This window comes from Saccoglossus kowalevskii, chromosome 5 (genome assembly GCF_978046115.1).
Source record: "Saccoglossus kowalevskii chromosome 5, keSacKowa6.1, whole genome shotgun sequence".
Taxonomy (NCBI): Eukaryota; Metazoa; Hemichordata; class Enteropneusta; family Harrimaniidae; genus Saccoglossus; species Saccoglossus kowalevskii.
The window spans coordinates 9,099,127-9,124,867 of NC_140645.1; the positions used below are offsets into that span (position 1 = coordinate 9,099,127).

General features: G+C 34.8%; 2 protein-coding genes across 2 annotated transcripts in view; both read right to left on the bottom strand.

The window, feature by feature from the left end:
• LOC100369469 (dynein beta chain, ciliary-like) overlaps positions 1 to 9,357 on the bottom strand; it is a 49,675-nt gene extending 40,318 nt beyond the window's left edge. The window contains exons 1-11 of the mRNA XM_085499116.1: positions 9,217 to 9,357; positions 8,798 to 8,909; positions 8,079 to 8,198; positions 6,969 to 7,262; positions 6,119 to 6,289; positions 4,271 to 4,399; positions 3,467 to 3,627; positions 3,103 to 3,229; positions 2,481 to 2,689; positions 1,962 to 2,052; positions 663 to 826 (exon numbers count right to left, since the gene is read on the bottom strand). Coding sequence (XP_085355242.1) covers positions 663 to 826; positions 1,962 to 2,052; positions 2,481 to 2,689; positions 3,103 to 3,229; positions 3,467 to 3,627; positions 4,271 to 4,399; positions 6,119 to 6,289; positions 6,969 to 7,262; positions 8,079 to 8,198; positions 8,798 to 8,909; positions 9,217 to 9,302 — 1,664 coding nt within the window. The 5' untranslated portion in view covers positions 9,303 to 9,357. The remainder of the gene's footprint in view (positions 1 to 662; positions 827 to 1,961; positions 2,053 to 2,480; positions 2,690 to 3,102; positions 3,230 to 3,466; positions 3,628 to 4,270; positions 4,400 to 6,118; positions 6,290 to 6,968; positions 7,263 to 8,078; positions 8,199 to 8,797; positions 8,910 to 9,216) is intronic.
• A 302-nt stretch (positions 9,358 to 9,659) lies between these two features.
• The window catches only part of LOC102805713 (uncharacterized), a 44,701-nt gene continuing 28,619 nt past the window's right edge, over positions 9,660 to 25,741 (bottom strand). The window contains exons 31-47 of the mRNA XM_085498704.1: positions 24,305 to 24,514; positions 22,765 to 22,900; positions 22,209 to 22,352; positions 21,220 to 21,371; positions 20,369 to 20,568; positions 19,432 to 19,651; positions 18,643 to 18,757; positions 17,614 to 17,835; positions 16,570 to 16,871; positions 14,973 to 15,116; positions 14,365 to 14,494; positions 13,245 to 13,574; positions 12,784 to 12,885; positions 12,015 to 12,143; positions 11,106 to 11,261; positions 10,466 to 10,666; positions 9,660 to 9,949 (exon numbers count right to left, since the gene is read on the bottom strand). Coding sequence (XP_085354830.1) covers positions 9,660 to 9,949; positions 10,466 to 10,666; positions 11,106 to 11,261; positions 12,015 to 12,143; positions 12,784 to 12,885; positions 13,245 to 13,574; positions 14,365 to 14,494; positions 14,973 to 15,116; positions 16,570 to 16,871; positions 17,614 to 17,835; positions 18,643 to 18,757; positions 19,432 to 19,651; positions 20,369 to 20,568; positions 21,220 to 21,371; positions 22,209 to 22,352; positions 22,765 to 22,900; positions 24,305 to 24,514 — 3,183 coding nt within the window. The remainder of the gene's footprint in view (positions 9,950 to 10,465; positions 10,667 to 11,105; positions 11,262 to 12,014; positions 12,144 to 12,783; positions 12,886 to 13,244; positions 13,575 to 14,364; positions 14,495 to 14,972; positions 15,117 to 16,569; positions 16,872 to 17,613; positions 17,836 to 18,642; positions 18,758 to 19,431; positions 19,652 to 20,368; positions 20,569 to 21,219; positions 21,372 to 22,208; positions 22,353 to 22,764; positions 22,901 to 24,304; positions 24,515 to 25,741) is intronic.

Genomic DNA, 25,741 nt, shown 5'->3' on the forward strand with positions numbered 1-25,741 from the left:
CAAAAAGAGTTTTTTTTTTAACATTTGTGTTCCATACTCTATACTGTACACCAAATACTGTAGACTATGACTTATAATAAACTAAAAATATTTCATTTGCAGGACAGACACATAACAGTATTTGTGAGATGAAAAATCAAAACCACACATGTGAAGTGATTGTTACTGTACATGCCAAAACAAGCAGTGTACATGCATATTAGAGAAGGTCATTGCTTGGTCAAATGAATATTCAGATGTGAACTACAAGAACAATGTTTTCATGTCATTATCAACAGGTATAGTATCAAACATCAATATTAAAAAATTATATTTTCTTTTTTTTTTATTCAAAATACTAAATTCCAAGGTAATAATACTGTATCATATGCCAGTTATGATACACTAATGGTTTGGTGCCAATTGGTATATCATTGGATATACTGAATGAACAGTTAATTCTATGGCCTCAAGCATATTTCAACAGTTGAATGTTGAATTGAAACATATATACAAGGCATAATTTGATACATCAAAAAAATCTGTCAATAAAGAAGCTGCTCTCTGATTGGTCTGACTTAAGAATTAATTAACCAATCGGGCACAATCTTGTAGTCAAGTTGCTGTACAATCATTCCAATTGCAAGAGTAAAAGTGTTTTTAAATTATTATATGAATCTTACTTGAACACAGTCATCATGTCTCTCAATGTGAATATATAGTGACATCTCTCGGCTGTCGGTAGAAACATGCATCTCATCTTGTCTTGTATTTCAATCGTCACTTTGACAATAACTGATAACAAGTCACGTAACTGTTCCTCTTCTTTGTACTGTGAATGGTGCATCTGTCAATAAAAGTTGTACATCAAGTCAATCATATAAACCATGAGGTAATATATTACCTATGTTAGAAAAAGTGTCGCAAGTCATGGGGATTCATAAATTGAGTGGCAATGAATATTTCATTGGGCCCAGCTGATTGGGCCTAGTCAGAAGTATTTGGCAGCAAGTTGGCAAACTATTGATGACTAGGCTGGCATCTTTTGATAAACAATTTGCTTATTTTGAACTTTTTTTTATTTTTTAATAAATGTTTTTGGGCCAGGCGACAGTTCCGGATATTGTTGTCACTCCTGACTTTTTTTTTTAAGTGCAAATTGCAAGTGCTAGTGCTGACACTGTGCATTTTGCCACAGAAGTCATTTCCTATTTGGGACTACATGACAGGGCTGTGTGGCCATCTCCCTATCAAATGGCAATTTTAATGCGCTATCCTGGCGTCAACCAGGCTCGGTCGAACACAAGCACCTGCGGACCTTAACCAAGGTTCCCCCAAAGTCGCATTCGTAAGTGAATGAATCTCGGCCAGCGGAATTGGCCTTCCAATTGAGTCTGTGGTACACTCACCCAGGGTAGGGGTCAACCCTTTGATGTTCAGCCTAAGGTTGGATTTGAACTTGGGTCTACCGATCATGAGTCTGATGCGACAACCACTATGCTACCAGTGATCGGCTTATTTTGAACTTGGCAGTGTCAGTTGATTGCCATGATTCTTGCCTTATGAGGAGTGGTTTAAATGGGTTGAAACAATGCACTAACATCACAATTAAGATGGATGACCATAGTAGCTTTCAACCTCACTATCATTGTTAAATTTGAAAAAACTATTATACCATATTTGTATACATAAGCCAAAAACATTTAATATGCTGAATCATTAAAATCTGATTGATTTCGAACACATCTGTCATTTACGTAAGAATATATAATACTGTAAAGACAATGTTGTATTCAGATAAAACAATTTGTTTAAATTCACAAATGTGAAAGCAAACTGCTCCCTGCTGTAATATAGATTACTTTGGAATGGACACAACCACTAGTCAGTGATAACAAGTTTGAAAAACCAATTTCTTAGTCAAAACACAAGCCACCTGCCAATTCACTTCTGAGTCATACGATAAATGATGTGTTACTCACCCTTTCTCTAATAGCTGTAGCTGACGATGTATGTGGAGTCAGGAAGTGAGTATTCAATAATGTACTGAATATACTATGAGTCTCATTGGCACTGAAATCAAACACATATAAAAAATGAACATCAAAAAAGCAATAAATGTCTTCAGTAACGTATTTGATTTACATTTGCTCCAAGTTTTAATACGTTGCTTGCTGAAAATGAATGGGGGAAAAAGTTGGTGATGTATTGAATTGGTTTCAATGAATTATTATTAGAATGATTTTATCCTGCATGCAACAATTACTACAAGGATAAAAGGTACTAACTTGTAAAAAATGTGGAAATTTTAAAAGAACTACAAATTCATGATGTTTTGCTGAGGCAAGGGTACCGGACTCATTGCCATGGAAACAGTAACTTTGTGATTTCTATGTATGTAGTATAAAACCTTACTATGGTGGCCATTTTGAATTGAAAATGGTAAAATTCATGTGTCATTGTTAACATAAAATACTAAGCATAATAAAATGACATGATACCTTGGGAAGGGGCAGCCAATCACAGCAAAGTGGCGTAACAGTCGTTGACTTGGTTTGGGTACACTAGCCGTGACATTGGGGTTTAATGTAGTTACATAGGTGACATTGTTGACAGTTCTCCAGGCTTGTTTCTGTGGATCGTAAACTCCTCCGCAGTCAATGTGCTGCCTCACCATCTCACATGCAGACTGACTGCCTGGTACATCAACCTACACAACAAAAACAGACAAGAGTCTAACTTATTTTACATGGTAGAGTAGCAATACAATTATCATTAGTTTCTGTATGCATTATGGGCTGGGGATTCAGACATTTGGAGGAGTGAGTGATTCTATGCATGTTTCCACAGAGGTAGGGATTTTGTTCATACAAACTGCCAGATTCTCAGGTTGCACTTGAGAATAGCAAACTATTGTGTTTACATTTAACATCAATAAAATCTCATCAAAACCACTACTGACATGGCTTGAAATTAAGATGGCACTCATTCTTGATGCAAAACATTATGAAAATGCCTTGGTTAGATTGAAACTATGTTGTGAACATTTACCAGTACCAAGGTAGTCAGGTAGGGCATTGAGGTGATTGCCTACATGGTCTATGTGAAACCCTGCATACATACCTTAGCTAAGTTTAGATCATCTACAAAACACATTAGTTTCTTATTTCCTTTTGGTACGTAAGTCCTACCATGTTTCCATTCCAATCTCTCTTCCAGTCTCTGCCACAGTAGATGAGCTGTAGTAAACCTGTAGGAAAGATATAAAACATATTTTTAATCATATTTGCTAGATTAGAGAAACACAAGTACTTATCAGGGAAATCCCTGCTATTTTTTTTCCTAACACAATTTTTGTATAACACTTTGCATATATTTATGTATTTTTCCATAATATCTTAAAATTAAAGGTAGATGACAAAAATATTACATGAAAATATAAACTAGGTATAAACATTTGTACTATGTATAAAGTAATGTATATTACCTGTTGGCATGTACATTGAGTGCCAATACTTCGGCTACTTCCCCAGAACATACTGTACGAATTCTGTCATTGACAATTCCAGTTTTACCGCATCCATTCTCACCAACCAACATTACCGGTTTGCCAGCGTCACTCAGTAAACCAAGCAGGTATGATATTTGCTATGAGAAGAGAAAATAATTAACATGAACAGCACCCTCTATGGTTGGAAGATTGATGATTCATAACTAGGCCCTCTATAGTTCAATACTACATTTATATAGCTTTTGTTTTATGGTTGAAGATTCAGTGAAAACTTGAATCAGACTACAGCTTAAGACATTTTAAATTACAGGCAGTAAAATCTTAAGTCAATGATTGCAACAGCAGCTTATATAGTCAACAGGCTTAAAAAAAATAACTGACAGCACAGGTTTTAATAATCAATTTGTCAACAGGGCACTGTGTAGTGGCAAAATTGATAGTGCATTACACTGACCGGAAACAATATTTTTTTTTAAGATTTTAATATTTGTCTTTCTGTTTACATGATCCAGAGAGAATCAGCAAAGTTGGTCAGTATTACTATTTTGAATTTGAGAGAAATAAATAAATTTTAATGCCTACCCTCCAAGTGTTTTGCTTCACATTATCAGTTTGAAACCTGTGCCTCTCACATTTTTATTTGACAATTTTGCATACTAGTAAATAGTTCCGATCAAGTGAGAGAAACATTAAATTTGTAGTAACATATTCCCATTTATACAGGTACTTACAAGATTGTTGCTATCAACTAAACACACCACCCTGGAAAACACAACTCACCTCCACAGAGACTGTATGTACAAACGCATCATTGGGAATACCTTCATGGGGAGGCATACTGTAAGCTGGAACAGCATCTTGCCAGTGAATGAAATCGTTGGTTTCAGAGTCTACAAAGTAGTCCCATACCTGAAAACATAAAACATACATCACTGAGTTAGATTCTGACAAGATATACTGTATATAGTAAACCTCAGAAACCTTATTTACATTCGTTGTACACCGAATTATTAAAATAATTCCATATTTTGACTAAAAACAAGCAGCCTATCGGCTGAGATAGCTCCGCTGTTAGCAATGCACATTTCAATTAAAGAACTGAAGACATCATTAGAAAATGAACAATATGAATAGTATCAAAGCAATCGGACTTACAGTTTTTAACAAGAAGTCGAAAATATCACTTTTTACCAAAAATGACAAAAATATTCACCAAAATTAGAGAACTGAATATATCATCACAAAATGAACAAATCTGAGAAAGGTCTACATGTAGTATCTATATATGTAATATCAAAGCAATTGAACTATTGGTTTTTAACAAGAAGTCGAAAATATCACTTTTTACCAAAAATTACAAAAATATTCACCAAAATTAGAGAATTGAAGATATCATCACGAAATGAACAAATCTGAGAGAGGTCCACATGTAGTACCTATATATGTAATATCCAAGCATTTGCACTTGCGGTTTTTAACAAGAAGTCGAAAATATCACTTTTGACCCAAAATGACAAAAATATTCACCAAAATTAGAGAATTAAAGATATCATTACAAAATGAACAAATCTGAGAGAGGTCCACATGTAGTACCTATATATGTAATATCAAAGCATTTGCACTTGCGGTTTTTAACAAGAAGTCGAAAATATCACTTTTTACCAAAAATGACAAAAATATTCACCAAAATTAGAGAATTGAAGATATCAACATGAAATGAACAAACCTAAGAGAGGTCTACCCAAGGTACATATACACCAAGTATCAAAGCATTCAGGCTTGTAGTTTTCAAGAAGAAGTTGAAAAAGTAAAACATTGACACGGACGACGGACGACGACGACGGACAATCACTCATGTGATAAGCTTCGCTCGACAAAGTCGACAGCGGAGCTAAAAACACTAGTGATAAAGCAAATATGGTATATGAAACTATAGAGCACAGAATATCAAATGCATAATTTAGGGCATGATTTTCTGAGCAGAAAGAACAAAAGGTTTGAAGGGCAAATTTAATACAATTTCCTTAAAGTATAGAAATGATAATTGCAAAGGACACCAAGGCAAACTTGTTTGGCATCTTGACTTTTGAAGCCTCTGTCAAGTCCAAGTCCTGAGAAATGTACTACAAACTGACTACATGGTTGTTTCCAGGGCTAAAAATTATTCTTGTGAGCCTGGCTGGGCAACCAATGTGAAATAAGTTAATAGTAATTTGAAATGATATATGCCAGATCACAACATGTACACTTTTAGCAACTTTGATTAAATCATAGACCATATAGAAAAATGGAAATTAAATTGAATGGCATACAACCATAGTACTATGTAAATACAGTGCACTGTCATTTTTGATGATAAGAATTATCACAATTTATGACAATGTGATGTGGTTTGAGAAAGACAAAATTTCATGAAAGTTGCTGTGACTTTAGGTTATTAGGAGATCCCAGAGATTTTGTGATTTTCCAGACTCAGAAAAATACATTTGATAATATAATCTGATACAATGTTGTTTGTGCACTGGCAAGTTTGTGGACAGAATTGCTTTTCAAGGCATTACATGTATACTAAACAACCTCCCCTGATAAGATCATACATAACACAAGCTCTGGTGTCTAAATTCTTACCTCTCCCTGTTCAGGATAATCCACTCTTGTCTGCCACTGATTTCTCCACCAATGACTAAATGTAGATCTGTATTGTTCCTCCAGTGTGCCACCAAACGCCCATATCGCGGCAAAATTGAAATATCTCTCGTATTGTAAGTCATCCAAGTCATTCTGCTGCGATATCAGTGCCTAATATCAAGCGACATAGAGTGGAATGTGTTAGTGACATTTTCAGTGTTGCTTTGTCAATCAGAATCTGATCAATAAACTTGTAAAAGCTCATTTCAGATTCTGTTACTAGTTATTAGGGTTGTACAAACCTGTTTGTTTGCCTAATCATAACTACCAGAAAATCCATTGAAATTTATTTATTATTCATTTATTACTCGTTAGGCTTAATTACAGATTACAGCCCCAAACGGAAACTACTAGAGAATATACCTGGGATCAGAGAGAACACCCTGAATAACATTCTCTATGAAAAAGGCCTCGCCTAAAGGGTGACCCCCCAGGGTGATCACGCACCCGAGCCCTGTTACACTAGATTTCTAGGAAGTTAACAAACTGTAATCTGCCTCTTTTGTCCAGTAAATGCGTGTAGAGGAAAACTATTCCAAACCTTGTGCACCAGAAACAAAAAGAGAATGAAACTAACAGGCCTTGGGTATGTGATCGTCCTGCGGGCAACCCCTTAGGTGAGGCCTTTTTCTTAGAGAATGTTACCCTAGGGTGAGTGATATGTCATACTCCAAAATAAAAGTACAGGTTTTAAAATAAAGCGTTTTTCATTTTGTTTTGTCAATGTGAATATCAACATCAGAACTGAGTTTGTAATCTTTATGAAGCCAGAAAGTAACTTTTTGCCAACCTCCATCAGTGTACACAGCGTAGACACCATATTCATATCCGAGGTATTGATGTAGCGTTTCATCCTTGGCTGACCAGTTCTTCCCATTATAGCCGGCTGTGTACAAGCACCCAAGTACAGTAAGGTACCTTCCACATATACATCCATCAACTCTTTGAGTACGTCTTGCTCATGTTCCGGTCTGGAATCCAACCATCTAGCAACGATAAGTCTCCAGCCTACATCTGACATATCCATGGATAAGATTCCCACCTTGGAGAGGACTGCTGGACTGACATTGGCCAAGGATTCCATCTATCATAGGAGAATTCATATAGTTATAGGAAGAAATCAAAAGTAACTTTATACTGTAAAGGGCCTAACCTTTTCACTACCAGACTTTCTTGCCCTAATTTTTCTCCACTTTTTTCTTATAATTCTTCAATATTTCTAGAAATGAATCCTAATTTTGGAGCCAACAGACAGAATTTGAGTCAATTTTCAGTTTTTACTCAACACATTTTTTCCCCCCAATCTTCTGAAGGAAAATGCAGAATATAAACAGGAATCTTTTATGAATTTGTGATAAAAAGAAGGAACTGGTGGTGAAAAGGTTCATGGTTAGCAGGCTATTATTTTTACTTATTTCACTGATTGCTAAATACACTAAATTAAAGCGAAGTAGACTTATCTATGGAAGATATTTCTTCACAAAACAGTGACATTAAAACCAAGGAATCTCCCTGCAGAATCAAATTCGCTAAAAATAAACCGAGTGAGTATTTCTTCTTCAGAATATTAATTTCAAATGTTTTTTTAACTTTTCATATTACATGTACAAGCAATTGTCCAAGTATGGCAAGAAGTTAGCCTTACGTACTGTGATATTTATCTAAACTACACATTAATGGGACTTTGAAAATCTATTACAGAGGTGTCATGTTTTAATAGAGTTGTTCTATACACGTAAGTATATGGTGTCCAGTTTTTCGTATTTTACTGACAGTATTTTTGACAGCATTTTACACAAACTGTAAGAGTACATCAGTTATGATTACTGATACACAGAATGTTTTGTACTGAGAATAGGATATAATCTGGTCTTGTCGCCATGGAGATAAAAGTACCAACCTCCCATAGAACTCTGACAGAGTCCGATAATCTGATTCGTTCATTATTACCCATCACCAAGACATCATTATTATTACGATTAAACACACAACCAAGAACTTCCATCTGATGTTCATCAACCTGAGAAATAAAGTTACAAGAAAGTTGAATTGTTTCCTATATTATGTTGAAATCTTCAACATATGATGAAAATATGTGATTTTCCGTTCGCTGCTACATCTTGCATACTGTGTGAAAGGCATGGACTGAATGACTGCGGCAAAAATTGAATGCTTTGATTTTGAACTTAATTTTTTTTTTTTTATAGCTCAATGTCAAAATGCCAATCTCTCAGTGGAGGAAAAAAATGTTATCAAAGTTGATCATCACCAAAGGTGTGCAGTACATTATTAATCATAGAAATTCTCAAAAGTCTAAAGCAATGTGTTTTGATGCCACAAAGACGCTATGACTTTAGTTTGTCTCATTTTTACATAGATTTCATGCATAATACATGATCTCCCTTTGATTGGCAAATGGTATTTTTGGTCATGAACTATAAGTTCAGTACAGTTACAGTGTGGAGCAACTTGCCCAAGGATGAAGTAGCCTCAAATATTTCTAGGGATCATCGCATTGATAGTATATCAACAATGGTGTTGCAACAATACGACTTTCTGTGATGTAAGAAGCAACCTCATTCAGGAGAAAGATCTACACACCACAGGTTGGTTGCTTACCTCTCCATCCATATGTACCACTTTAACCAACGGTTTACTGTTCAGGAACTCTGTATTGGCATGTAGACAGTGTTTACGAATCAATGTCTGAAATAAGCCATCTCTCCATTCTCTGCAAAGTAAACAGTACATATTGTAACCAGGACAGCAGATGACAAATATTTCAAGAAACAAATATCAGTAAAAAAAAATTGTGTTGCACGTCTAGCAGCAATACACATTCCCACTACTGTGGTTAATACTGCTTTAATTTGGTGAGAGAATTTTTTATGGATTTCAAAAATCAGTGAAAATCATAAAATTTTGGAGCAGTGTCCGCGACTTATGTAAAATTTTGTCCTCACAGATACATAAAATCGTAAAAATTTCTAGAAGCAAAAATTAATTGGTTTACAGTATTTCTATAAATTTCAACTCACTTGGTGGATGGGTCGATATATCCGAGTAATTCTTGTGATTCCACTGCTCTTGTGAAAACTCTTTGCACATTGACTGTTTTACCCATCTCTCTTTGAGCCCCAACATATGTATTAATGCATTCGCTTTTACCACAGCCAGCAGGACCAACTACAAGAACCTATATAAACAGACAGCACAGAAAGCAATTATTGGTAGTCAGGTTTACATAGGGAAATATGTATTGATGCATTTGCTTTACCACAGCCAGCAGGACTATTATAAGGACTATGTCCTATTCGTGTAAGTTTATCATATTCCCATCTTAATCTGCCCTGCCTTGTTTCACCAATTCTAAATTTACAGACACATCTGAGCTCCTACACTTTGGTAGGCACAAGCACACTTAGCTCAGAAATTTCACTCGCTTTAATCTTGCTGTAAATGGGTCATTGTAGCTGCACAATTATGATAAGAGTATCCTCACAAACAGATTGAATTCCACCTGAATGTGATAACACAGCAACAAGGGGAGTAAATAACTTACACATTGATGGGTATTAGTAAGGAGTGCAAACTGTGCAACTCTAGCCTGGAACACGGCACCAGGCATTAATCCTAACTCTGCAGTAGAGACAGCGATGGCTTCATTCATGTCTTCTAAAGGTTGCTTATCATGTGTTGTGCTCGGTGTAAATGCTTGGGTACCCATGGTAGAACTCATATTTACAACTGGGGTATTCATTTGAATTTCACCTGTGGAGTAAGAAAAAAAGTTAGTTGTTCATTACTACCCCGGTACTTGTTTTTAGGGACCAGACACTCACAGAGACTACTATTGTCCTAAGATGCCCCACATAACTACATGTTATGTACCTGGGTCAGATTCAAAATACTGTGGACTTGTATATATTATTAAACAGGAATTTATTATTCCTTGGAAACAGCAAAATGGGTAATTTATTTTCTGTTTTTAATCTGACAACATGCAGTGGTCTTCAAGCAGTTTTCTGTTTTATATTAATTACCGCACAATGTTTTGACTTGCTATATAATATTTAATGAAAGACGCACATATTAAATATTGAAAGTACATTCTCTAACTTTATATTGACTTGCAGCTGGCAACAACAGCTTGCTGTATGTCAAGATGAGCTGCTGCCATTGGTCAAAATGATGTATGAATGACATGTACAGAACTATGTGCAAAGGTGAATGGGGTTATTACTTAATATATTATATCATCTGGTTTAAACTAAAAAACATACTGACCTAAGTTGGAGGGAGCCTTGTCAGCTTCATTGCCACCGAAATCTAAAGGCACATCCACATCGGGGAACAGATCTTGTAGCATTCTAATAAACACTTCAGAGTCACGGCCGTGCAGTTTAGGCATTGTACTGTCACGTATCGCTAATACAATAGCATCATTCTCATATCGCTTCTCATCAGTGGGAATGATAGTTTCTTGTCCTGAAATAGATAATAATTGTGAAATTCTTTATGAACAAGTCATTGTCAATGACACGTCCCCGTTCCGTTCATATTTGAGTGACATATACATTCAAAGCAGATCATGACCGAAATGCGCCTGCATATGTACAATACATTGTACTAAATCTGAACAAAATCTATCCATGCATGACTGAGATCCGGTTCCGGAATTGTGAAAATACGTGATTTTGATGCATTTTCGGCCTTAAAATGGCCATCATTCAGCTATTGTTAAGTGTCATGAAACAAATGCACATATCTATTTGTGCATATTTGAATAGTAGCCGCAGCTTCAAATACAGATTTTACAGTACTTATATTACAGGGAAGAAATACTACACACTCAACTGTATATAATATACATTGTACGTACATAAATATAATACTGATACAAATAATAGATAATTATATACAGTACCATTCTCTGTAGTCTCAGTGGGGGGCTGTTGCTGACTGCCAAGTGTATCTGGTTCTACAGAAGACGACGTTTTGTGTTCAGTTGGTGGGAGCTGTTCTGGCTCTGTACCAACCTCTGATGATAGCTTTGTACTTGCAACATCATCAGGTAAAACAACTACAGAAAAGTCACCAGTAAAATAAATCTTAGTACACTGAAGTTATTCATGAAAACGACTTGAATATTAGATTTAATAGTTTTTTCCGGGGTGGGGGTTGGGTGAAATCAAATGATTAGAAAGGATTCTATTACTATACAATTTAATTAATTAATTAATTAATTAATTAATTTATTTATTTATGAGGTTTATTTTTCAGTATACTCAAGTAATCACATGTTGTCTGTAACATTGATATCTGATTATATTTGTACACATACACTGTAGTTATAATAATTGAAAATATAAGCTTGTCATGATTTTTCCAAAATGTATGCCACTACATTCAATTCAGATGATTCCCTGTATTACAGAGAGTTAACAAACTCCCTAGAAACTCACTATGAAAATTGCAATATAGTGATCACGTGAACTAATTTTCATCCCTCGCGCCAACTAATTTTGGATTTCCAAGCGTAGTATTTAATTTGTTTATGGTTAAGTAGCAACATTGGGTATACAAAAGAGGTTGTAAATTTGTCATATGTATCTCAGTTGCGACCGCTCCAATCATCAGGAGAAAACTGGTAAGGACTTTCCTATGGAAGTTACCCATACAAATCGTATTTGCGAAAACTTTAACTATCTCGGAGAAGTTGATGGGGTTATTGGAACATTAATAAGAACTTGCAAATTATCCGTTCAAATCTAGTTTACGCTTACTGTAGCATAGATATTTATTCTGTTTATGTTGATAGACAGTAATTTCTTACCCGTTTCTTCAATGATGATCTCCTCATTGATAACTGCATTCAGTGATTCATCTAAAATAGACCCTGCCTCCTGTATTATAGATTCCATCGTCTGTAAGCTCCACCCTTGGGATAACTTAGGACTGAAAGCTGTAAAGTATAATATAGTGTATAATATTACAAATATAGCACAGCAAGGTTTATATATGTGTGCATTAATTGTGTTACACTGTCTCCTGTATTATAGATTCCATCGTCTATAAGCTCCACCCTTGGGATAACTTAGGACTGAAAGCTGTAAAGTATAATATAGTGTATAATATTACAAATATAGCACAGCAAGATTTATATGTGTGTGCATTAATTGTGTTACACTGTCTCCTGTATAATGGATTCCATTGTCTGTATGTAATAGGATGACTTAGGACTGAAAGCTGTAACATATACATGTAGTGGTGTATAATATTACAAATGTTTCACAGTGTGCACTGGGCGAAATTACAAACATTGTCAAGAAATTTTGTTATTAAATACAAAGTCTGACCATGCATTAATTAGAAAGAATCAAGAGATTACACACACATTTCTGTGTTGTGAGTGGTCAATAAGAAATTGATTCCTTCCCTGTAGTTTTACATGACACACTATTTTCACAACTAAGACTGTCACAAGACAGGCAAGAGGGCAGTATATACTCCTTTTGTCACTGTTGAATGAATAGGAGTCAATGACATTGGGCAGACACCATGATGTCACACACCGTAGAGAGAATACAGTATGTTAAACTTACTGTGGTGTCTTACAGCTATAGGTGGTACGGTTGATAACAGATTAGATGCCAACTCTTGTAAAGTTAGTAACTTGTATGACAACTCACTGGCACTCAGAAAACCTAGCGGAGACAAGTAATAAATACAGTGTTAGTTTTGAAGTACACTAGACACAAATAAGTTTGAGCATTTTTACATTAAATTTTCATTTAACATGATAGAAAAATAGTATCTCTTCAAAAGAATTAATTTTTGAATCCAGATTCATATTAATAATGAGATACTATACTCTTACAGCCATGTAACAAAAACAAAAGTAAATTCATCATTAAAAATAATGCAAAAAATATTTTTTTTATACATGTATGTCATGGACCTGTATTGAAAATACAAGACATTTTCTTTTTCTCCTCTGAAAAAACTTGAAATTCTTCAATTCTAAAGCAAATTGTGAATGATAAAACAAACTCTTAATAATTACCTTGGCTGAGTAACATCACTTCCAATGAAATACGGAAATCTGGTTTAGACACGGAGACAATGCGGAAAGATTTGACAAGGTTTGGAGGAAGACTCGTGACACTGGAGTTAAACAAGAGGTGTTTCTCTGGATTGTTATGTACAATGTTGATCTCATCACTGATGGTACCAAAACAGGCACCGAGTGGATTCAGTATGATCTCGTCAGATTGGATGGTTACGTTGGTTTTACCAGCTTTGAAACTTTCCAGTATTGTTTGTAATAACTGAGCACATATGCTGAGCACATCAGGTTTGATGTTGGCAATGTTATTGAGACAGATCCAAGCCCCTGTAAAAAAAAATAAATAATGAAGTAACAAAGGTTATTGAAAAGATTCTGTCACTAGTTCAGTAAGAATTATATTAAAGAGAACTCAACAGAATAAAAATGAATAAAGTAATTTTTCTTCAACAGAATAAAAATTAATAAAGTAATGTTTCTTCAACATCAAATGTATAAATAACTGTAAAACCATTTCAAGAGAGAAAAATTTTTATATTTAAATTTATTGGTTCACTTTGTATTTGGAAAGCACTATCCAAAGATAATATTAATCATTTCGCACCGTAATATCCCATTGTGTGATTGGGCCGAATTTCATGAGACGGTGAAAATTGTGAAATTGTATAGAAGTGAAAATGTTATACAACACAACGACTTTCACAAAATTTTGTCTTCATGAATGCAATAAAATCATCAAATCGCAACAAATTCGAACAGCAAAAATTAAACGGTTTACGTTAACTTTTGGCAAAGACTGGAACATGGTTCTAATATGTCAAGCCATCTAGTGTTAAATTTCTCACTAAAGCAGGGGAATACATTTTGTATTTTTTGATAATAATAAGCTTATAACTAATAAAACAACACAACGACAAAATTTTCCTAGCGATGTAAAATGCAATAAAATATGGACATCAATGAGTCACCATGTAAATCATATGTATCTCAGATAGTGTATACATACCTGTACATGATATGTATCTCAGATAGTGTATACATACCTGTACATGATATGTATCTCAGATAGTGTATACATACCTGTACATGATATGTATCTCAGATAGTGTATACATACCTGTACATGATAGTCCTTTAAAGATATCAGCTAACATAAAGGAATCCAATGTTTTACTGCAGTTAAACATATATAGGGGTCTTCCTAAGGACATACTCAATTCATGTATAATTTCCCTTCTACCACTCCACTGTAGAAAACAATCAATTTCATTTCAAGTAAAAGCAGAATTCATAGAGGCACGGAAGATACCCATTTGTTGATGAGAATTAAGTATTGCAAATTCGAAGTCTTCGCCATAAATTTGTTGCCAATGAAAGAGTGGGAATTTGGATTTTCGCCAATGAAACTGGGAATTTGGATTTTCACCAATGAAAAAGTGGGAATTTGGATTTTCACCAATAAAACTGGGAATTTGGATTTTCGCAAATGAAACAGTGAGAATTTGGATTTTCGCCAATGAAAATGAGAATTTGGATTTTTGACAATCAACCAGTCAAAATTTGGATTTTTGACAATCAACCAGTCAAAATTTGGATTTTCATCAATGAAACTGGGAATTTGGATTTTCACCAATGAAAATTATTCAGCGAGAGTAAATGGAAAGTTGAGGTGAAAGTTGACAAGTTCATCTTTCAGTAAATCAATGCATACTAAAGAAAACTTACATTAGGTCCAACACACAGTCCACCCATGTTAGATTTGACAGCCTGTGTAAGACTAACAAAGACTCTTTCTGTCATTGGTGTCATTACAATCCTATTGGCTGATCCAATGTATTCATAGCCATATGCAAAGTCATTGTCCATTATCTGCAGAATAGAAAAACAAACAAAAAATTGTTGAGTCAAACATGACAAAAGTAAACTTTTCGTTTGGAGAGGAGGATGAAATTTATTTGCACTGAGCTCGCATGAAATGCCAGGAGTGATTTCATACGATATACATACTGTATCTTTAAATGTGTTGGCAAGTTTACAAGCTGGCGATCGGTATTTTGAAAATTATATTTTGAAACATCACAATTGGAAGCCAGTTTGTGAGAAACCAGACTCATAATAGCCACATGCATCATTGTTCTTTTTCAAACATCGAGTCATGTGCTCCTATCAAATGTTATTGTAAAATCATTTATTTCCACTGACATTTAATTTCACTATTTTGATGTTTTGAGCATATTCGATGTGTTTTAATTTCATGAACTTGCCAAAGAAACAATGAGTTTTATTGTTATTTTACATGAATTTATTTTATTTTTATTTTATTTATCAGTGAAAATAGAGAAATTAAAACCAAGTGAATAATTAATGTACCGGTACAGTACAGTATTGAGTTTTAAACAGAATTCAAATATTTTCCTGTACTTGCTAACTTACTGTCGCGCGCAGTTATCTAACATGAACAAATTTTATTTTCTGTATGATGTTCTCCAAGCTAGTTTGTAATTTCAGACATTGTTTTGATAACCACGAGTTGAGTCCTGAGAGACTAGATCGGTTTCTGTAGCAACCGTGACGCTATATCCAAACGTTCGCTACATTGTTTCCCATTGCGTTCTCATGGTACTTGTCTGTTTACCGCCCAAAATTCCCACCAAAGTTCTGCCTCGTGTTAGTCGCGTGTCACTCCTAATATGGAATGACAGCGTTATGTTTCGTTTGTATGCGCCAATCATTAGCGTTGTTTTATTTTCGGAACGTTTTTGGCATGATATATTCTAGAGTACAAACACGTGTTTGGCACTTCTCCGATTAGCTGTCACCGAGACAAATGCCGCTCTAACGTTGACAATTACATTAACCAGGCAAAGCGCTGTCGTGAGAAGTCCGATTCAGGCCGTCGCTGTAATTCCTTCTATGGTAGCTTCGCAACTTGATGCTCGTTATGCACACCCTCCTTTCTATGCTCTCTACGATGCCAACTCCTCATGAAGCTATTATTTAGCGATCTATATTTTATACCAAGAAGTATTTGCTGTACAACGTATTGATGTTCATGTTGAGTACAAATAAACCAGTTTGAATTATACCTCACGTCTGTTCAACTCAAGAAAACACAACGCAATCGATGTCCGTTTCAATAACAATTCCGCATGATTAGTCAGTTCGTTTTATGTGATGAAAAGAACACCCCAACGCCTAGTTTTGCGATATAAACTTATCCACCACACTTACGGGAGAATGGATGAGGGTTTGAAGGTTCAATGAAGAGATTACATTTGACAGCCCTCATACATTTTACATGGTGTTACTGTTTTTCACATACCTTGACATTGATACCCATACTGGATTCATCCCACTGGTACTGCAACTGTGACTTCCATTCAAAGGAATCAGTGAGAGAACTTTTACCGCTTCCCGACTCAACCTTCTCAGTAAACCTTCTCATTACGTCTCTCTGATGCGCCAGCAGTGATATCATGTTACTAATTTTTTGAATCTGACTGGGGAACAGCATTAATTTCAGTTCTGTTTTGTCGACTTCTTCCACTACAACTTTTTTTTTACGTTGTGCAGGTGGTAGTGATATTTTCATAGTGTCAACAGGAACTTCAGGTTCGGCCACACCTAGAGATTGGGTAAAGAAAACAATGGTTATTTGCTCAGAGCAAGGTTATGATAGAAATAATAATAATGGTTTTCATCAAAATAGGAAAAAGGTCAGCGCTATGTTTTTATAGCTAAAATTCATCACAATAAAATGATTTTTTTTTGAAATACATGTGTGGCCTTTGACTTTTCAAACTGCAATTTTATTTTTATCAGGTGTTTGTCATGAACTATGTATTTTGTTGTGAAATACTTCACTAACAAGGCAATTTTTATGAGTTGTGAAAAATCACAACATATTGTAATCTTTATTTACCATTCCAACAATAAATTAAGTAGAAAAACTAGGATATTAAAAAAAAAAAAAAAAATGCTGATTACCTTGAAATTGAAAATTGTTACATAGTGATCAAACTTTAAATTAATTACAATTCAGAATGCTGTAATTATTCCTGCCACAATTTTGGTGCTAAATTTGTATGTATTTTTCTAAAATTGTTTTGTTAATTTTAGACCAAACATATATAATTTATGTTGCTTGCAGTTCTTGAGCAATTTTTTTGGGAATTTTTTTTGTAAATGGTGACAAATATTGACTTTGCTACTCAATTCAATGGTGAAAATAATTAGCAGCATTTTTTAATTGATTAATATTTTATCCTATTTTTCTATTGGCTAATACAATTTTATTGACGAAAATATTGGCGATTATATTATACAATATGAATATTAATTGATATATTGACCAAGACATATTTACCATCACTTGGTGGCTCTGTTCGTTCAGTAATAACACTACCATGACCTTCTTCAGCAATAGCAGCTGGTTGTTCTACTAAACTGATATGAGATCCCTTATATGACTGTTGTGAGCTCTGCCTTCCAGTCTGTGAGATAGTCTCACTTAGGCTATGACTATCCTCTTTTTGATGTATACTGCCCTCTCTGAAGGATTCAGCCACTGGGAATGGAGAGAGATGACCTAAAAAGTCAAATCAGAAAAGTACATATTAATTCCTGATGTTTTTTTATAATATAATATAAGCACTGTTATGTGACCACACAGAAACCAAGTAGTTCAGCAATATAACTTTTTGAGTGTCATCATTTTTGTTACTGTACCAATATTTTGCTTATTTTTTGCATTTTTCTATAATAATTTTAATAATTTTGGACTAAGTGAACATAATTTTCTATTGACTACAGATCTTAAGCAAAAAAATTGGGAAAGTATGAAAGAATTCTTTTTTTTTGATTGCAAATGGTGATTGCAAAAGTTGACTTTGATATCGAAAAAATACTAAATACTAAAAAATACTAAGCCGGGGTATTTGAAACAGAAATTGTCATCTAAGCATTAGGCCGTCGCTGATTGGCTGCTGAGCTGGAATGCCAATTTTTAGTTTCAAATACCCTGGCTTAGTGTTCTAGGTTCTTCGCGTAATTAGGTGTTCGTATGCAAGGGATTTTACCACACAAAAACGATGAATTAGGCCGAATTTTGTTATCGGTTGGCTTAATATAACCCCAACGGACCGTATTTTTGTGAAAGATTGGTATTCTTGTCCTGATTTGTAGGAATCTGAAAAATGCGTTTCACAACTTGTCTCTTATTTAGTTTTATGTGTCATTCAAGATGGCGGCCCACATATAGTAAATATCGTATTCATTTTATTATCACGTGTGCGCCAGCTGACTGTCTTGCAACATTTCCCAAAAGATTATGCTCAAGATAAACACTTAAATACTTTATCAATGGATTTAATTTAATTAACAGTTTTCCACTCACCATCATGTTGTTTACTGGCCTTTTCTTTCCTAGCTCGTCTTTCCTTCTCATCTTCAAGTCCTTTCAACATCACAACAGCAGCTTCTATACTCTTATTCAGCTTAGCTGAGCACTCCTACAAACATTGAGGAACACAGATTAGCATACATATGACTTTCAAGTCATGTGATCACTACATACAATGATGCATGTGTGTGTTGTGTAATGCTATAAAGCAAGGGTACAATCCAGAAGTCAGATTTACAGCGGTAAATCTCCCACACATCAGAGCGATCCCTTTATAGGGCTTGAAGTTAACTTTTTAACTCACTTATCTGAAATGTTTGTTCTCTATATATTTCTGTTGTTGTGCCGCATCCTGTTCGATATGGACTCATAGCGACGTATACAACGCATGTAAAATACATTGTTTATTTACATGAAATTCGAACATGAGCTGCGCGACGACAACCACGCTTTAAGCAAGTTACTACTCAGTCGTCCGAAGTTCACAAGTCTGATGCAATAATTCTTCATAATTTCTAGAAATTAACCCTAATTTTGGAGCCAACAGGCAAAAATTTAGTAAACTTTCAGTTTTTACTCTAACAATTTGTCTATTTTTGTCACAATCTTCTGAAGGAAAGTGTAGACTATAAGCGGAACTATTTTGTGAATTCGTGATGAAAAGTGAGAACTGGTGGTGAAAAGGTTAATGACACTAATGAATGAGTAGTAAACTATATATCATATGTAAAACTTGTGGTTTGTCATACATAATCATCCTGACTCAACACTGACAATACTTACCTGTAAAGCATCTTTGTTACCGTCATCAACCGCTCTGATGCTCTTTTCTACCTGTGACGTTAAATCAATCTGCATACTCAGATACACAGCCTCTGCTACGTGATCCAACATCCAAGACTTTGGACCACGTATCTCTGGCTTCTCATTAGCATCATCGATCGATGTCTTGGAGACACCACGTTTTGACTTACGGCTACCATGGCGACTGCCTGATCTACTGCTACCTGTAGTGAAATAGTGAACAATCACTTAGAAGATTTTCCATTCACTGCAAAATCTCTCGTAATTCCTGAATGGCACAAACCAAACTTATAATGCAAAATTCAAGTGATTTGATTTTGAACTTGAATTTCGTTGTTTTTAGTTCAATGTCCAAATGCAAAGCTTCCAGACAGGAATATCGTAATGAGATTACTTACTTCAGCAAAATGTGTACAGCACATTATCAAGAGTGAAAATGCCCAAATAACATTTTTACATTTGTTGAATCCCATGTGAAGTTTTGACGTTACTACAACACTATGACTTTTGTTTGTCCTGTTTTTTATGATTTCATGCATAATGTGGGACCCTGTACTAAACAGAGAATGGTCTATAGAACTACCACTATGGGAATGCAGATATTTACATGATATAGTCATAAGAAAATTGCACAATACAGTCTTGAAGTTCAAAGAAACATCAAAGGCCCAGATGCTCAAATTTTTCTGCACTTTTTTCTTATAGTCCTCAATATTTCTGGAAATGAATCCAAATTTTGGAGCCAACAGACATAATTTGAGTCAATTGTCAGTTTTTACTATAAAAATTAGGCTATTTTTGTTCAAATCCTCACCTTGTGAATTTGTGATGAAAAGTGGGAACTGGTGGTGAAAAAGTTAAACTATATTGGGGACTCTGCCAATTTTGGCCCTATAGATCAATGTAATAAATTGACCTACCTTTCCTTTCTTCTTTCTCCCTGGACACATTGACTTTCCTAGCACCAGCACTGTGTATCTCCCTGTCATTACGCTTCACTGTCTCCAGTGTAATCTCCTGTCCCATCGCTGATGCTAATTGTTGCTGTAAAGATGCTTTCACCATCGGCAGTAGATTAGACAGCCAGTTTTCAATATGACCATCACATAACACAACCTAAAAGATACATACACATATTTATCAGTACCGGTAGATGTTCTGTACAATCACCTCCAAGATGATCAGAGAGTAACTACAAAAACAAGACAAATTTAAGTGAGATTATACCAATATCTTTAAAAATATACATAGAATACATGCAAGTATCATAATCAAACTTGGCCAAGACTCCAAACTGATTAATATCATATCCAGGTTTGAAAGAAATTGGATAAAAACCACAAGAACAAGCCATGCATGGCACAGTCCCTGTTAGTTATCAAATTTAAGATTATATAGTTTTGTTTATAGTAATATAGTTGGAATATAAACATATCAGTAGTATGAATATGATTTTTTAACATTAAAATGATTGACATCTTGCATCTGATTGTCAAACGAGTATTTATTGACAGATATTGCTCTGGAACAGCATTAATTAAAACAATATCGGCTATTTTGAATACATCTATATATCTATAACATAATGTATAATGAATATATAAAACATAATCAGTTCGAACGGGAACTAAAAAGTTTTACGATGGAGAACAACAACTACTACCGGTACATATATACTTTGAAATTCATTTAGGTAAAAATTTCCTGAATTTTACTCAGATGCTTTCAGTCTAAGAAAAAACAGATCCAGTAACTTAGTATTCTTACCTGCTTCAAGGGTAACTTTTCACCAATGTTACTGATGACACTAGTAATTTGGAAATTCACATCAACATCTGCTGGGGTTTCTTCAAACTCTAGTCTGCCCATGTTTTCAAATAGCTTTGGTAAGTACAAGTTTACCGCACTTACATCGTATCCTGGATGGAGAAATGGAAATGAAAACATACTAGATAATTTGGAGTGTACAACAAGCCTACATCTTGATGCAAATCTCATATCAAATAAAGTTGGTAGATTATCAGTGTAATTTCTCTACCAGAATGATCCACATGTCATACATACATGTAATACCTGATTTTAAAAATATTTTAGGATAATTTGTTTGTCTGGTTCAAAATGTGATAACATCAAAAACAATTTCCAAGCAGTTTTTATTAAATGTAACTTTGCAATATTACGTACATACATTTTTATCAGCTGTGTAACATGATAAAAATAAACATAATTAGTAAGTATAAATTATTTCAGGAGCTGATCCAGGTATACACTGTACATCCACTTATGCTTATGCAGTAGTCACATTCATATATTAAGTATGTCGCCAGAAAGCACCTAAAATGGTAAGAATTCTCCAGAATTTGATGGAATGGGACATATTTCAAGTCTCATGTGCACTCTAAACCTGGATCCATTCATGTATTTAGAAGTTATTTCTTGATTCAACTTTACTGTGTTAAATGTATCACAGTGGTTAAAATGGAATTATATACAGATTTGATCATTTAAGTGACAGTTTGTTTTCTGCTCAAAATAGAGTAAATATTTTCACATTTTCTAATCTTCTCACTGAATTCAAGTCTAAATTTGATCCAAACAAGACCAAATCTGACATTGCTTCTAGTCTTTGATGAACAAAAATGATTTTTTTTTTTTGTAAACACTTTGAGTATTTTGTGGATGATGCCTGAGTTTGACTTTGGCACTCAGTGAGTTAAAGATAAGTATGAATGTGAAAATCAAACTGATATACTTACCATTGCAAATAATATGAAGTACATCTTCCAAAGACAGGAAATAAAATCTTGGGAATTTCTGACGTCTTCGCTCTAAATGATGTAGTAAACTTTTCCAGCATACTTCAAGGTTAGCACTCATTTTCTCCAATGCACTCAGAATTCCTAGAATAAACAAATTAATAATGATCAGCTAGGGAAATAACTCTTGGGAAATGAATGTAATGCTATACTGTAAAATACTTTATTTTTACTTGAAATCACTGAATAAATTATTCTGTGAAAATAAAATCCAGCGAATATAGATTTTGGATAAATTTGTTCACATTTTCTTAATTTTGGACCAAACTGACAAACTGTGACATTGCTTCTAAATTTTGATAAAAAATCATGTGCAGAGAACATACAAGAAATGGAATTATTTTGTGGGTGGTGCCAAAAGTTAACTATGGCAATCAAAAGGTTAAAGTAAACTTTGATTTTAACTGACTATGAATCAATGAAGAAATTTAGGTAACATTAGAGAATAGTACTGGATGCTCCAAGTAAGTTGAGTTGATAGTCAAGGTCAATTTACCTTTACGTTGACAGCACTGCAAGACATTGGGGTTCTTCTCAGTTGCTCTCATTAGTAATCTGAAATCTCTGTTAGCTGAGTTAAACAGCTTGGCTTCTTGGGAGAGTGTGGTCCTCACATCAGGTCCAGAAAACACCTAACACAGACACATTTTGTTTTTATTTATTGAATAGAACAACACATATATTACAGATCATATGAAGAGAAATCAACTGATCACCAGCCATGTATCAATAATGGTTGTTCCGACCAATGTGGTCTAGGGTTTAAACTGATCACCAGCCATGTATCAATAATGGTTGTTCTGACCAATGTGGTCTAGGGTTTAAACTGATCACCAGCCATGTATCAATAATGGTTGTTCTGACCAATGTGGTCTAGGGTTTAAACTGATCACCAGCCATGTATCAATAATGGTTGTTCCGACCAATGTGGTCTAGGGTTTAAACTGATCACCAGCCATGTATCAATAATGGTTGTTCTGACCAATGTGGTCTAGGGTTTAAACTGATCACCAGCCATGTATCAATAATGGTTGTTCTGACCAATGTGGTCTAGGGTTTAAACTGATCACCAGCCATGTATCAATAATGGTTGTTCTGACCAATGTGGTCTAGGGTTTAAACTGATCACCAGCCATGTATCAATAATGGTTGTTCTGACCAATGTGGTCTAGGGTTTAAACTGATCACCAGCCATGTATCAATAATGGTTGTTCTGACCAATGTGGTCTAGGGTTTAAACTGATCACCAGCCATGTATCAATAATGGTTGTTCTGACCAATGTGGTCTAGGGTTTAAACTGATCACCAGCCATGTATCAATAATGGTTGTTCTGACCAATGTGGTCTAGGGTTTAAACTGATCACCAGCCATGTATCAATAATGGTTGTTCTGACCAATGTCGTCTAGGGTTTAAACTGATCACCAGCCATGTATCAATAATGGTTGTTCTGACCAATGTGGTCTAGGGTTTAAACTGATCACCAGCCATGTATCAATAATGGTTGTTCTGACCAATGTCGTCTAGGGTTTAAACTGATCACCAGCCATGTATCAATAATGGTTGTTCTGACCAATGTGGTCTAGGGTTTAAACTGATCACCAGCCATGTATCAATAATGGTTGTTCTGACCAATGTGGTCTAGGGTTTAAACTGATCACCAGCCATGTATCAATAATGGTTGTTCTGACCAATGTGGTCTAGGGCTTAAATCCCTGCTGAACATCAAAATGAGATTTCACTCTGAGTAAGTCTACCACAAGAATTAGAGAATTAATTTCATTCATCAGATGCACATGGGGAAACCTTGGTTAAAAATTTGTATGTATTTGTGTTTGACCAGGGGCCTGAGATGTTGCAGTAAATTGCCATAATATCATCAAATATCATCATAAAGTCTCATGTAGTTTCTGTGACAAAATGCACTATACGGTATATGTACCATTGCATACAAATACACATAAATGTCTGGAGTGACCGGAACTGTCACCTGGCACGCAAATATTAAAAACCAAAAATAAAACAGGGAAAATTTACCTCTTCAAGTTCCACCCATTTCTCCTGTACATCCAACCACACAATTAACACAGCTTCTATGGTCTGCAGTCTTTTCTGCCACTTAATGACCTCATCCAGGAAGGAACCCGCAACACTACTATGCTGCATGGCTTGCAGTGATACCTGGTGAGTCTCTAGCTCATCAAACACTGGTTCTGTGTCATTTAGTAAGTATAACATACCACCATCCTGTGTATTAAAGTAACACATCCAGTTAATTTATATTTATGTCTTTTTTTCACAAAAAAATGTCCTCATTTGTACAAAAAAACAATATTGACAGTATTTTTGTTCTAGTTTTGCTGACAACACAACTTTAACAAATTACAGTAAGCTTTTATAGAACACACAGCCAATAACCAATATAAGTAATTCTGTACATGTTCATATCACAAAATGAGTTACATCGACAGTAACTCTGTTTAGAGCAAGATCTTCATTCATATTTATGTCATGCGTTAGTTTAAACATTACACACTCGTGAAAGCTGGGGAATGGTTATCTTGCTTTTTATTAATATTATTATTTACTGCGCACACATCACACAAAACAAAGCTGAAGAGTAAAACATTTGTATTCGCCACAGTAATCAATGAATACGTTACTGCTGGATGCCAGTCATGTTTGGTCAAATCATGAAACAAATTGACGTGCATGTGTATGACATTATGTATTAAGTAAGTTTGAACAACAACATTCTATGCATGACTGAGATATGAATCATATTAAACACATATTAAAGAGGGTTGTTGTCGCGCCACGCATGTGTGAGATTCATGGGGGGGTCATATAATAAATAAAAGATGGGGACTTTGACTGTTGTGCAGATCAACGAGTACAACTAGGGCGTTGCTAAACTTTAATTGATATTTTTTTAGGTGATTGGAAGGTATCAAAGGAATCACCGGTAATTAGTGCAAGTCCCCCAGGGCAAACTTCATATTTATGATTTCTATTACAAGAGTGCATTGGATTGTGGGTAAATCAATGTTTATCAACACAAATATCGCACATGCGCAGCGAGGCGACTACCGCTCATTAATACGATACCAGATGTCATCTAATCAGAGAATAAAAACAAAGGATTTTCATATTGCTTAGGTTGGGGGTGCTATTTAATACATTCACCTTGCCAGCATTATCAGACTGATAACAGATGAAAAAATTGTAATAATTCACATTTTATTAAAATTTGTGAATATTTTAAAACTGGATCAACTATTTGGAGTAGCATACATATACTTTTACTTACACTCAGTGCAGCAAGCTGTTAACATCATTCACAGGGTAAATAAAGAAAGAAATTTAAAAAAACAACTAAATTAGAGTTTATGGAAAACAACCAACGTGCTTTACATTACAAAAAGGATGGTAAGGCCAAAACAAAAACAGTTTTGCTTCTTGTCATCGCGTCAG